We start from the raw sequence: 14,506 nt of genomic DNA, 5'->3' as shown, positions 1-14,506 counted from the left end.
AGTTGATGATTGGATTATTGTTTAAACGTTGAAAAACGTGTGCTTATTTCATATTGGTGACACATTATTTAGTTTGCAATTTTATCTTTAAATTTAGTCTCCCTAACATGATTCGAAGGAAAAAACCCCTACACTTTTCTCTCTTTTTTTTTTTTAAATTTATCTTCCTGCTAAACGTATCCACACAAATATGCAGTGCACGTGTTAAACAACCTTTCCATAAGGATGTATCTATCTAATTCACACATAACTAGTTCATGCACGATTAATCTTCAGAAACAATATAAACCATTAGAATTGGAAGGCGCTACCGATGCCTTACAATTAAGTATTATGAACTCTCAGACCACACATGGTATACATGTTATGCATGCAGCTACGCACTAAACAATATAAATGGAAATGCTTCCCATATGTTTCGTATTTATTTTTTGGTCGGATCCCTAGTAGATATGTTCACACCCCAATTGGGCATAAATAATATTATATACGAACAGATCTGCTAGGTTTACCAATTTTTTGTGCCACGTATTCTTTTAATTGATGAGGCAGTTTATACTTTTTAATTGGTACGTGTATCCACCTAAATTGTCACATCATGTGATACGAAATTGTGATATATTTAGATGGTAAGAACATTCTTGCAAATAATACTTACAACCATCTCTTAAGCGGATGCCCTAATTCACACTCACCTTACACGGGACCATTTCTTGGGTACGCTTAATCCAATTTCTCTCGCAATGTGTGAACACTTTTTCATAATTTCTTAGCAGATGATATAATAATATTCGAACTAGAAATAATCTTCTTGTTCTCATACATAATTTGTGTAAATATGAGATAGATTTGGCCTTATCAACATATACAATCTAAAGTGAGGGTTGTTCATTTTAATTACTTGGACGTTCTCATTTTTAGATGTAAAGCTCGAGCAAAAATTTTCAAATTATTGAAGATAATATCACACCACTAGAAAATAGGGCTTGTCCTACAAATATTTGTGTGGCAGAACAATTTTCATTTGGTAAACAGACTTTACCCGGCAAATATTTCTGTTGGTAGGGCGAAGACGCTCAACATTTTAGCGCAAAAATGAAAAAGAAAGGCGCCAACAACAGAGGGTTTGCCCGGCAAATTAAGGAAACAGGACGAAATCATTCGACGATTAAAAACTAAAATTCACAATTTAACTATCGTTTTATGTCTGATTTGGTTAGTTTTTGCAAATACAATCCCCAACCCTACAATAATAAGATGAAGGAAACTAATCTTCAAATTTAAAATATTTAAAATATCAAAAGGGAAATTTTATTTGAACCCTAAAAACTTCTTTCCACACCCAACTTATATATTTTTGCCATTAAACTCTCCACTTTAACCCCTAAATTAATGTGAGATAAGAAAAATATATTGAAAGGAGATGAACCCATATCAGCCCCACTAACGCCCGCTGCTTTCCGGCATCTTCTTCATTGAGGCGGGTGAATCTTTTGTGTCAGAGTCTTCTCTTTTCAGGCTTTTTTTTTTCCGTTCTCTCTGTTTCCATCTTATATTCTCCTCCTCCTCTTTATTGCTCACTTCCTTCAACCGACAAATGCCGAAAGCAAATCGGGGCCTACACAATTTTCGAGTGTTACAGAGTCGGCGACGTGGATAATCACGACCAAGGGTACCTTTGTGTTGCATGGAAGGCGTTAGATGTCAAAGCTTGTGGAAGGTAAATGGGCTGCCATGGATGGCAGAAGTTGCCTTGAAAAATCACCAGCAGATCTTTGGTGAGGTTTGAGGTGGAAGTGACAGTGGGTGTAAAAAGACATTTTGATTTTGTTTTTTGTTTTTTAGTTTTATACAAGGGTGAATTAGGAATTTAAATAAAATATTTTTATAATTGGGTGTAAGAGGAGGTTGAATGGGTTATAATAAAATTTCTCAAAGCAAAAACTTACATCGAACTTAATAGCAGTATAGAAAAAACATTATGTGTTTTGGAATTGATGTTTTACAGGGGACATGCATTCCACAAAACTAGTTTTCCCGATCCAACCGTCAAACATGTTTGCATATACTTCAAGATCTCCTATGCAAAAAAAAAAATCACCAAAAAAAAAACATTAGAGGATTAGGTAACAGGACAAAATCATTCGAAGATTATAAACTAAAATTCACAATTTAATGGTCATTTTACGTCCAATTTGGTTCATTTTTTACCATGCCCAACATGGAGAGTACAAGCACACATTTTAGGTCCAATTTGGTTCATTTTTTACAATTTGATGGTTTTTGAACCGTTTGAACTTAATGTTCAAAAGTAGACAAATATCTTCTTTTTTTAAGTTTGCCCTATAGGAATACTTGGATTTGTTGGGTCAACGTTCTAAATTCTGTCGTCTTAAGCTATTATTCCGTCGGGCAATGTCGAAAAAAGTCCAGAAATTGCAATAGAAAAGAAAAAAGGGAGGCTTGTGATGATTTTATAATCTTTTATACTCCCAACCAAAATTTTACTAAAAATCCAAAATAGAGGTAACCCGACGAAATATTCCAAAATTTTGTCGGGCAAATGAAATTTCCCCCGTATTTTTCACCAAATCTAAATATTCCTAGTGACGTTTCCTGACAGAGTTACTATGTTTGTTTGACGAAATTTTAGGTTTTGAACATGTGTCAAAAAATTTAAAACCTTTGGCCGACAAACCTTCCATCGGGCAAAGCCTTAAAAATGTTAAAACCCAAAACCTTTTTCTTGCTTCCAGTTGAATATCAGAGTGCGCAACGAACAAGACTAACAAAATAATAAGAATATTATTAAACAAACAATAATGCCGAAACAACTACAAAACCCTAAGAGACTACATTGTGAATAACTTGTTTTCAAACTAAATTACAAGCTCTATTTATAGAGAACCAAACTTAAGAAACCCTAAGTCGGATGGGTTAGGCCCAAATCCTAAACTAACAAGCAAAACCCAAATACTAAAATAAACCTAAATACTAATATTTTCCAACATCCCCCGTCAAACTCATGACGGTACACGACATGAGTTTGCCAACAAGCAGATGTGGATGCAAGCCTCCAAATTCCAATGCCAAAGCCAATGCCCTCCAAATTCCAATGCCAATACCAATGCAGATGTCAATGCCAATACCGATGCCAATGCCAATACCGATGCTGATGCCAATGCCAATGCCGATGCCGATGTCGATGCCGATACCGATACCAATGCAAGATTTCCATGCCAATGCAAATTCCAACTTCCGAACAAACTTGAACAAAAAAAACAAAAAATCCAACTTTCGTAACATTACTCGAGTGGTCACCAATCCAAACATTCAAGCGATCGTTGCGGTGAGCAACAATAGACAAGCCAAACAACATCAATAAACCCATTGTGCGCTTTCAACTTCTAACAACAAGTGGACCCCAAAGACTTCTAACCAGATATATTTTTTTCCCTTTCGTCCCCCTTTTCCTTTCCATATCAACAAGTGCAAAAATTCTAGTGCAAAACGGGCGGGGTGCAGAGGGTCAATAAGGCGTATATGGATCCAGGATTGAGTGCATATGGGTTGCAGGCGATAGGTTATTGGCTTATGAGTACGATGCAGGAAGAAGATCATGGAGTCACGTGGGTGTAGTAGATTGTGGGTGCGATGTGGTGGCGAGGACGAATAAATTGCAGCAGCGGGTGCGTGCCGATACAGATGGTGGTTCAACGGTCCATATGGAAAAACGTTATGGGATGTTCTCATCTGTAGGCAGAACTTTTTTTTTTCTCTTTCATTTTTCTTTTCCTTGCAAACAATCAATATCAACTAACAAATCTAAAATGAACGACGACAAAGGCAAACAAATTGATACCAACGAGAACGAATTGAACCCTAAGGATCGAACCCGCTCTGTTACCAAGTTGAATATCAGAGTGCGCAACGAACAAGACTAACAAAATAATAAGAATATTTTTAAACAAACGATAATGTCGAAACGACTACAAAACCCTAAGAGACTACATTGTGAATAACTTGTTTTCAAACTAAATTACAAGCTCTATTTATAGAGAACCAAATCTAAGAAACTCTCACTCGGATGGGCTAGGCCCAAATCCTAAACTAACAAGCAAAACCCAAATACTAAAATAAACCTAAATGTTAAAACCCAGAACCTTTTTCTTGCTTCCTTCTCGCGCCGTTATGCAATCTTTCTCTATCTTAAATCGTCTCTCAAGCCTCTTTTTCTCTCTCAAATCCTCTCTCTACCACGTGCCCAACAACTGTAAATCTCACCCTTTCTCTCCTAATTTTTCTTTACAATTCAAAATTGTTAGGATGGTTAGTATATTGTGATTAATAGAATGATTATGTTGGGAATTAAAATTAATTGTGATTGTTTATTGTGTAAAATTGTTTGAATTATGTTGTGATTTGTGGGTGTGGTGGTGGGTGTGAGGTGGTTGGTGGTGGGTGGGCACGGGGTAGTTGTGGGCACGATGGTGGTGGTGAAAGTGAGGGCATCGTGGTGTTGAGGATGGGGTAGTGGTGGTGGGAAAGCGGACATCTAATGTAGTCCACTTATTGAACAAGGTTTCATGGTCGGTCCGCGACTCCAGGATGCCAAAGGCGTCCTTGGGGTGATCTCGTAGTTCCTATGAGGTGAAGACAATGAGGTAGGTCCATGGATTTTTCTTCCTTTTGCCGCATTTCGCTCAAAGGGTTGAAGGGAGATAGTGCATTAAGTTGTTCACAAAGGTCAACTTGATCCTCTTTCCCAGGGATCCCAAATAAGGGAACCCTAAGAGAGTTGTCAACTCCAACTACCATCCATGTAAGATCCATACTAGATCTGACCAACTGCCTATCATACCTTCTCTATGTTCTTAACAGCCCATCTTTGTCTCAGTAGAGTCTTTCAGGGCGATGTGTCGGTCCTATTGGACACGGGATGATTGATGGTGGGTGGGGATGAGGTAGTTATAGGCAAGGGGCTTGGGGTAGATGCTGGTGGTGGTGTGGTGGTGGGGTGGGTAGTTTAGGTACAGTGTGGGTGACGAAGGGTGAAACCTTTGAAATTTTAGGAAAGAATTTTTTTTTGAAATTTAGGGAATTTTTTTAATTTTAGAGAATTGTTAAAAGTTTAGGAAATATTATGAAATTTCAGAATATTTTAAGAAATTTTGAAATGCAAGGCAATTTTAGCAATTATTTAAAATTTTAGAAATATGTGAAACTTTTGAAATACATTAGAAATTACGTGGAATTTTATAAATTATTTGAAATGTTAGGCAATTTTAGAAACTCTTTGTAATTTTAAGAAATTTTAAAAATTATTTGAAATTTTAGTAAATTTTAGAAATTATGTGGTTTTTTTTATAGATGTCTTAGCGTTTGAACATGAGTGGCCATCGTTCTGCTTTCACATTTGCTTAGAGTGAGTGCTAAGCCCGCAATGCCACTCTAGCGGCCAACGAGACCCAGGCAGCAACTGCGGAGTTGGCCGCTGGCGCGAGTACGTCTGCACTATTAACCCCAGGCTGTTCGATTTACTAGGTGACTTCGTAGCTATAGTCGCCACCAACTTGTACCAGCACTAGCCTCCGATCCATCCCACCCTTTAAAGGGAAATGCAGAGGCTGAATCAAAGGTCATGGAAAAGGTGAAGGAAGGAAACCTCCTCATTGACTCAAGAACTAAAAAAACTAGAGGCATTTGTCAGGGATCAGCGACCAACTAGATCACTCCGGTCACACAAAAGATGATCTATTGTATACCTCCCTAACCACCGTCGAGCAAGTGCTAAAGTCAACATTTTGTTGACTTGCGATTATGGTGCCCTCATCCGCACCAAATGCCCTATGGACGTCGATTCATGGATTACGCACAACACCCCATTTCATGCCGAGATGAACCGCCAGTTTTCGGTAAGTATACAATAACTTGTTACTTTAGTAATATCTTTCCTTAACTTATTTTATGTGGTTTTAAAGTAAACTATTTTATTTTTATTTTGGAAATTTCAAGCCAACTTCGAGTAGAACAAGCGGGAAAAATCTTGTGTTGATTGCATATATTAAGTGTGGAGTGGCCAGTATAAGAAGTAGAAATACGAGCTACACAAGTATTACGATTGTTTTTTGACGCATAAGGCAACTCTTGCAGAACCACCCCAGACTTTTGTGGAGAAGGTGGCTGAGTGGAAGTGGCTTTGTACTCATTTTCAGAGTGAAAAGTATCAGGTAATCAAATTTTATTTATATTTTAATTTTAATTCAATTATTATATATTTTTTTAGTTAAGTTAAATTAATATTTTGTAATGGACAAAAAAATTGTTGGCAAATAAAGGTAACCGGGACAAGAAGCCGTACCTTCTTCACTCCGGTTCTCAACCCTTATCTTACCGGGTCGAGGAATACAAGCGGCTAGGGAACCTTTCCCGAAAGTGGTAGTTTGGGGAGACGCCAGCCAATTATGCTAACGAGATCGCGAATGAAATTTATGTAAGTATTCTTTTTATATTTTTTAATTGTAACTTTCATTACAATAAATAAGGTTTAAATTATAATTGTTAATCTTATTTTGTTTCCACTGTTTTTGTTTTTTGTTTTGTTTTGTTTTGTTTTTGTAGGCTTCTATGATAGAAAAGAAGGAAGAGTACCTTGCCAACCTCTCCCAGTAGCATCCGACGTGCCTATGGAGCAGATGACACTTGATTCAGAGGTGTCTCTTTAGTTGCTGATGGATGGGGTTGCTCAAAGGGAAGGCAAGGAAGTTCGTGGCCTAGGAGCAGGTTGGGTTCGGAAAGTTGGGGAGTCTTCTTTAGCTAGCTCTAATCCATTGACCGAGACTAATTCCAGAATTCAATAGGTGGACATGGAACTGGTGCGCCAAAAGAAAGAAGATGAGTGCACCTACAAGAAGAAGCGGCGCGCTTGACACAGACTGCTGCAAAAAATCGAGAATTAATGTGCCGGTACTTCACTAGCCTAGTCCTTGTTAACTTCTTCGGTGACGAATAAAGCTTTTAGCTGGCGAAGTTATTCCGTTTAGCAAAGCGTTTTTTTTTTTTTTTTTTTTTTGGGTGTCAGAGCAAAATTGTCTTAAATGGAAAAGGTCACAGTTTTCTATGGCTAGTAGACTCCAATTATTAAAATATACGGTGGCCTCGCTTCTCTACAGCTTTCAAATTATGAACGACTATTCTCTCTGCTCTGGATAAATGAGATTCGGTGTCAATTTTATTTGGTCCTGGCTCTTTTGATAAGGGTTCCTCTAGTTACTTGGAGTAAGTGCTGTGCTCCCGTGGAAGAAGGTGGCCTTGGCCTAAAATAGCTAGTGGCACTTAATAAGGTTTTCTTCCTAAAACAAGGTTGGGAGATTTTATTTCCTATTTCTTCCAGATTTCTCTCAAACTTCTCTTTCTTTCATATTTTTCTCCTACATTCATAACATGTGTAAAATTGAAGCCATATCCTGCAATGTTTAGGTCAGTATAACAATGACATGATTTAAAAAGGCCTTCCATTAACACACAAAACTTTAAGTGAAGTATGCAACTCTGCATGCTTGAATTAAATCTCAAACTAATAGAGCAAAACACAAATATTTCTTCATATTTGCATTGGTACGCACTTGTAATTAGAACAGGACACGGAACCACTTGTAATAAGACTCATTCAAGACCAGATTTGAGTATTTTTTGCATATCAAACATTAGATAACATAACATGACTTTTAATTTAATGCAAAAAATGGTATGAACCTTGTTCCACTTATTATTTTAGTCCGATCAAATCTACCATTCCGAACGGAGACCGATTGGATTTTCTTGAGCCAATAAACTAGTCCAAATTGTTCAATTTTCCGTATTGTACACGTGAGCTGCCAAAAGCGGCTTCGCGTACGCAAGAAGTGGCTTAGCAAGTAAGAGGATAACTTTTTAGTTATGAAGGGAACACAAGTGGTACACCATATATTTTAATAGGAGTGGTGGAAAATTTTATTTTTTAAATTATTAACTTTTTAGCATACATATCTCACAATTTGTATAGTGATACGTAGTATACCACCCCGTGTACTGATCACACTGAAAAATCTCTCAAGTAAGAGGTCGTTCTGTGGCTCGGTAGCTCAATGCTTGATTTAGTAGGTGCAGGCACGTTCCAAGTTAACCCATGAAGAAGCCTAGCAAGCAGCATGACGGTCATGGCAGTGCCAAGTCCACTCGTTAGCCTCGCATTCCCGAATGAAATGAATCCCAACTCCGACTCAGTAAGCACCATCCCAGCCCCTGAGAGGCTCATCCCAAACTTTAGGGTTGCGTCCGAGCCCGACTCGGTTGAGAATCACGTGGCTACCCTTGGGGATGAAGCAATTTCCAATGGTCGTGTCACCTATGGATACTTGGGGACGTTGAATGGTGCCACGGGGTGGAGGCGGAAGGCTTCTCTGGCACAGGCCTTTGAGCGCTTTGATTTCTAAGCCCTTCATATACCCAGGTCGGTTCGTTTTTGCCAGGAAGTCGGCTTTGAGCGCTCTGATTTCTGAGCTCCTTGGACCTTCGGCATCTAGGTCTCCTCTGTGTTTTGACTTTGTCTTGGGTTTTTATGGCTTTTTTTACAGCCCGACAACTTCACGTGGACTTAAAAGTGGACAGCATTAACGATATCAGTTAAAAAAAATTCAAAGTTAGAAGATATTCAATCAACTTTGACGCACGAAAGAATAAAGGAGAAATTAGATTTTTTTTTTTTTAAAGAAGGAGAAATTAGATTCACATCTTTGTTTTTGCTACTTCATTGATTAAAATCTTATTCATTTTCAATTTTTGATCAAGGTCCTTGGGTATTAATAACATCATTAATTATTTGAATAATAAAATATTTTTATTTTTAAATATATTCCTTTAGTGTTAAAAATGTTACAATTAGTATATTTATATTTATGGCTAAATTTTTTATCATATATTTTTATTTTTAGTTTGTAACTATTTTTAATTTGTACCAATTTTTTTTTCATTTTTAATTTGTACCCATATATTAGTTTCTTTTGTGCCCATATTTTTTAAAGCTTTATTTGTGTTTGTACCCATGTATATACCGTCACGTGATATTGTATATTTAATCAATGATAGAAAAATTACATATGGTATATTTATGTTTTATGCCTAAACTTTGTATCATATATTTATATTTTTAGTTTGTACCCACTTTTAATTTACAACATTTTTTTTTAAATTTGTAGTATTTTCTTTTTAGTTTTATTTTGTACCCACGTATTAATTTCTTTTAGCGTCTATATGTTTTAAAAATTCATCTATACTCATAATTTTTTAATCTTTTATATGTACCCTAATTTATTTATAATGTACCCATTCTTCTTTATTAATGTACCACTTTGTTATATGTGAAATGTACCAATTTTTTTAACACTATGTATACATTATTTTGCCATTTATTATTTCTTATTTTTACATAGTTTTTATCCATTTATTCAATCAAAATGTTTGAATTTTTTTATTGTAACTGTTTCTAATAGTATTATAATGAGGTGTACAAAGTCAAGGGACTTTGATCAAACTTTGAATACCATTAAGGTTTTAGTCAAAGAATGTTAAAGATTAGGAACCGTATCCAAAGTATCCCAAGATTAAATAACTTTGCTTTGTTATTTTTTTTTGGAAAAGATTCAATAGAGAAACTTGATTAAACTTGATTAAACTTAATTAGTAGTTTTCAACCTATCCATCACCGGTTTTGCGCCCGTCTTCTACTTTCTTTATTTGAATTCTAGAGTAGTGGGAGAACAATAAATAAAAAAGTTTATATCAACCCGATAGCCTGAGAATGCAAGTGGCCTTCTACCACAACGGTGGAGATAGGTGTTGCCCTTACACCACAGTGTGGATTCGAACTCTGTCAGCTCCTTAATCTAACATTTAATCTAACAAATTTATCATTTGACAAAAAAATAAAACAGCATAAGAATATCTTAGGAAGGATATATAAGGAATGCGCATTTCTTAATCTTTAATCGGAACCACTCAATTTCGTAATGTTCATTTGAAGATTATCCCTATAAAAAATCATTTAAATCATAGATTGTTTAGTCATTCAAATGTATAGAACAAACCGACATTGTAAGTACCAAGTAATATATTCATGATGAATTATCCATTTATTTGATACATTTGGATGACTAAATAATCTCCAATTAGAATAACTTTTTTTAGATAATTTTTAAATGAAGATTAAAAATATGAACGATTCGAATTATGAAGTTTATACGATGAAAATATGTTATTCGTAAAGAATGGGATATGTTCATTCCCTCTCTCATCCGGGAAGCTAGCACAAGTATTATCCTTGTAGGCAAAGTCAATTCATTTTTTTACCATCCATATATGTTAAAAACTTACCATAGTCAGCTGATGAGGATAATTAATAGCTATGGTTCTCATTTGTCATTTTGTTTTACATGCCTATTTTAATTAATGTTATTTATGTAGAACAAATTGATTTTTATTTTTTTAAGGTTTTATTGTTAAACAAATGATATTATCTATACTAAGGGGGTAAGAGAGTGAACTAAGTCTCACAATGAGCTAGCCATAATAATGTGGTCCGAATTCATCTTTGACAAAAATCGAGTCTAAGACTTTTTACTTACAAATGAAGAAAAATACTACTAAAATATATGCATAGGTAATGTAGATATATGAGTCTTGATATCTATTGCGGAGGTAGTGATAGAATTTGCTTATCTATAAATAAAGTGTCAGTTGAACATATATGCATTACCTCTCCCCTCACTTCTCTCGATCTCTCACTTTCTCTGTTTCTCACTTATTCTTTGAGAGCCATGCATCTCTCTGTTGCATCAATTCAACATGTATGAACTCAAAAAAGCTGGACTTTAACATGGTCTCAGCTATATATGTTGAGACGAGCAAACTTAATCGAAGTCTCTAAACGGCAGCAGGCCTTTCAAACTCTTAAACTCGTCTCCACATTTATGAAATGGTAACATACAATTTGGAACATCTTCGGTGATTTTCTTGAACACTTTATGAGAGAAAGATAGGTTGAAAGGAGCATATATAATATCCTTTTTTATGACAACGAGAGAAGGATAATAATATCCTTTAAAAAATGCACACGTGGCTAATTTTAACACAAAGAGGAATATGCCACATTACTACATGGAGAATAGTCTATGTGACACATTTGAAAAAGAAAAACTGAGCGGTAAATATGCACACCCCTATAAGTACTTAGGTGGGTAATTGTGCAAACTCCCTCATTACATATATTGAACATTATATAACATTATTTAGTTTAATACAAGATGTTATAAGATTTCTTCCACTTATTTAAGCCTAATCAAATCATGCATGCCGAATTTAGGAAAAAAAAAAATCTTGCAGCCGAAGGAAGACAGAATCTCTTGACCCAATTCAACTCATTTTGTTTGGTAAACATGAGCAGGCAAACGTGGCTTTGCGTATGCAAGCAGTGGCTTCGCGAGTAAGAGATCGTTATTTGACTCGGTGAGTTCGATCCTCGACTCAGTGGGTGGCACGTGCCATGTAAAACCGTGAAGAAGCCTAGCAAACAGCATGACGGTCATGGCAGTGCCGAGTGTACTCGCTACGCAACCTCGCATCCCCGTGCTGAACGAAATGAACCGCAACTCCGATTCGGTGAGCACCACCCCGGACCCGTCGTCCTTGAGGTGCCGCTCGGGCTTGAACTGGAAAGGCTCGTCCCAAACTTTAGGGTTACGGCCAAGTCCGACTCGGCTGAGAATCACGTGGCTACCCTTGGGGATGAAGTAATCTCCGACGGTGGTGTCGGCCATGGATACGTGGGGCACATTGAACGGTGCCACTGGGTGGAGGCGGAAGGCTTCTCTGGCGCAGGCCTTTACGAAGTTGAGCTGCGACAAATCCGACTCTTGAACTTGTCTGTTCCTTCCCACCACAGCATCAAGTTCTTGAGTTGCTTTCTCAAAGAGTTCGGGTTGATTTATCATCTCTGCAATTGCCCATTCAGCAGCATTTGAGGGATTATCCACTGCTGCCATTATTAGTTCCTATATCCACACAACAAATATACACGTTAATTTCTTGATCAATTAGTAGATAATGCAGTTGCTTTCAGTTACTAGCACGGTCAAAAAGTATGACAATGAGGAGATGATTTTGTATTTGGATCCCATCTGGATCTAAATTGTGGGATCATAGGAATCTTCACATCTTAACCATTTATCGTATATTGGACGGTCAGAAATCATTAGATTTTTTTTAATTTAAAATTAAAAACAAAAATGATGAAAAATGATCGCACAATATACGATGAACGACTAAGATATGAAAATCTTTAAGATCCTCCGAAGAGGATACTCTTCCGATGATCTTTTGCATAACCGGGATCCTTAGAATATTTGGATATCTTTGAAAAAGGAAATTGTACAAACTATTGATGCGACTTATTGGTACTAGCTCTAAAATATTGGTACGAAATTGCCCTAAATGTCACGTGACTCGGTTTGTTCATAAATAAATTTTTGAAGAACGGGAAGAATTATTTGCATGTCCAAATAAAATTTGCTCAAAACCCTAATTTTTTTTGCTCTTCTTACAGTTGTCAATATTATCGAGATTACTTCGCATCAACTCTTAATATATATGTAAACCAATAAAATTATTTGAACACGCAAAAATAAAACACTTGTTAATATATTATTAATTGTGATGATCCTGCTATTAAAAATATGTGAATTTTACTTTGCTGAGAATGTATTAATTTTGTATGTCTCAATAACACCATACTTTTGCATTTGTGCATGATATATACCTAAATCACATGTAAAAACACAGAGAGAGACTTACATTTACTTGAGCTTTGATTTCTTCTAATGAAAGCAAGGGTTCACCATTCTTGTCTTTCAGAGAAATAAGAATGTCAAGCAAGTCTTGTGATTCCTTGTTACCGCCAAGTTTCTGATATTGACGAAACCTCTCTTCAATTAATGGGTCTTGGTGTTTCCTTGTATTTTTTATGGCATCCTTGATAATCTTCTCATGGCCATCCAAATCAAGCCCTCTCAAGCATGGGATGTAATCGGATGGAGAAAATGAATAGATGTAGTTAAGCATTGTAAATACATTTTCTAAATACTTTTGTTCCTCCAAACCAGGCCCACCATCCTCCATTTCCTCCCCAAAGTACCTCTTGTTGAGAACCATTTTCTTAATCACATTTGCACAATAATGTTGAGTGGCAAGTCTCAAATTTACAATGCCACCTCCTTCATTGTTGTTGCACTGGTTGTACACATACTTGACGATGTGATCGGCCTCTTCAACCCTTTTGTCAGTGAGCCACTTGTGCCTCATTGGAGAAAGCAATTCACTCGTGATCACCTTCCTCATTTTCTTCCATTGTTCTCCAAAGGGCACCATAACCGCAGTTTTGTACCCCTTGGTGATACGAAAAGTGGAAATGCTAACCGGACGCGACGCGAAGATTGCATCTTGCTTCTTTAAGATTTCACGGCTGAGTTCAGGACAAGTGATGGGAATCACATTCGTGTTCCCAAGACGGATGCATGCAATTTCAGTATTCATTTCGCCCATCATCTTGTGTATCCACCGGAATGTGGGCTTGTTAGCCAGCAATTCGGGGATGTTGCCGACAATAGGCCATGGTTTTAGGCATTTGGGAGTGGGAGGAAGTGGATACTTTTGCTTGAATTCTTTGCTATCGTTTTTAATATCGCTTTGATACCAAAAACGTTTGACAAGAAAACGAATGACGGTGAATAGCAAGCACAATGAGAGAAAGCCAACGTTGGCTTCCATCACTGCCCTTGGAAAGGGTTTAGACGTCCTTGTTTTTTTTTTCTTTCTTTTGGGGAGGTAGGAGTTGATGGTAGTGTAGTGATTTTAAAAGCTCGCGGTGCCTATAAATATATATAGGCATGGAGAAATTGTTAGAGGAAACAAAAACACGTGAAATCTAAAAAGGTATATTGGGTAATGACAGAGAGACTAAATTTGTAAACATAATTTGGTTAACTAAATAACATGAAAGTTGATGATGAAATTATTACTTAAGCGTTGATAAACGTACTTATTTCTATTAGTAATGCATCATTTAGTTTGTAAATTTGGAGAGATTTTTCAATGTGACCGAAATATGAAGTGGTATACCATGTGTCACTATATAAATAGTGGGATATGTGTGTTAAAAAATTAATAATATTAAATTTTCCACCACTTATATAATAACACGTGGTATACCACTCGTGTTCTCGTCACAATGAAAAATTTATTACAAATTTAGTTTACAAATTTAATCTCTAGCATTAACATTACCTAATCTAAAATATGGGTGGTAATCCTATACGTTTTTCTATTGGTGGTTTGCAAATCGGTGTTATTGGGTAAGACCGAACCGACCGGCTGTCCCTTGTGTGTTGTGTTATTCTTTGGCTGTTTGAAATTCGAT

General features: G+C 36.5%; 1 protein-coding gene across 1 annotated transcript; it reads right to left on the bottom strand.

Moving 5' to 3' along the window:
• Positions 1-11,074: 11,074 nt before the first annotated feature.
• LOC114823880 (phenylalanine N-monooxygenase CYP79D16-like) lies at positions 11,075-13,920 on the bottom strand. Its single transcript, XM_029099593.2, has 2 exons — positions 12,886-13,920; positions 11,075-12,086 (listed from the first exon to the last, which is right to left on the bottom strand). Exons 1-2 carry the CDS (start codon positions 13,855-13,857, stop codon positions 11,454-11,456), a joined length of 1,605 nt encoding a protein of 534 aa, XP_028955426.1. The 5' UTR covers positions 13,858-13,920; the 3' UTR covers positions 11,075-11,453.
• Between the last annotated feature and the right edge of the window lie 586 nt (positions 13,921-14,506).

The sequence above is a fragment of the Malus domestica genome, chromosome 03 (genome assembly GCF_042453785.1).
Source record: "Malus domestica chromosome 03, GDT2T_hap1".
Lineage (NCBI taxonomy): Eukaryota > Viridiplantae > Streptophyta > Magnoliopsida > Rosales > Rosaceae > Malus > Malus domestica.
The sequence above is the reverse complement of the archived record's forward strand: the minus strand, read 5'-3'. Positions and strand labels throughout refer to the sequence as shown.

Coding starts and splice junctions, on each gene's coding strand:
- LOC114823880 (XM_029099593.2), bottom strand. CDS start 13,857: ATGGAAGCCAACGTTGGCTTTCTCTCATTGTGCTTGCTATTCACCGTC. Junction 12,087..12,885: donor AAATCAAAGCTCAAGTAAAT/GTAAGTCTCTCT, acceptor GTGTGGATATAG/GAACTAATAATGGCAGCAGT.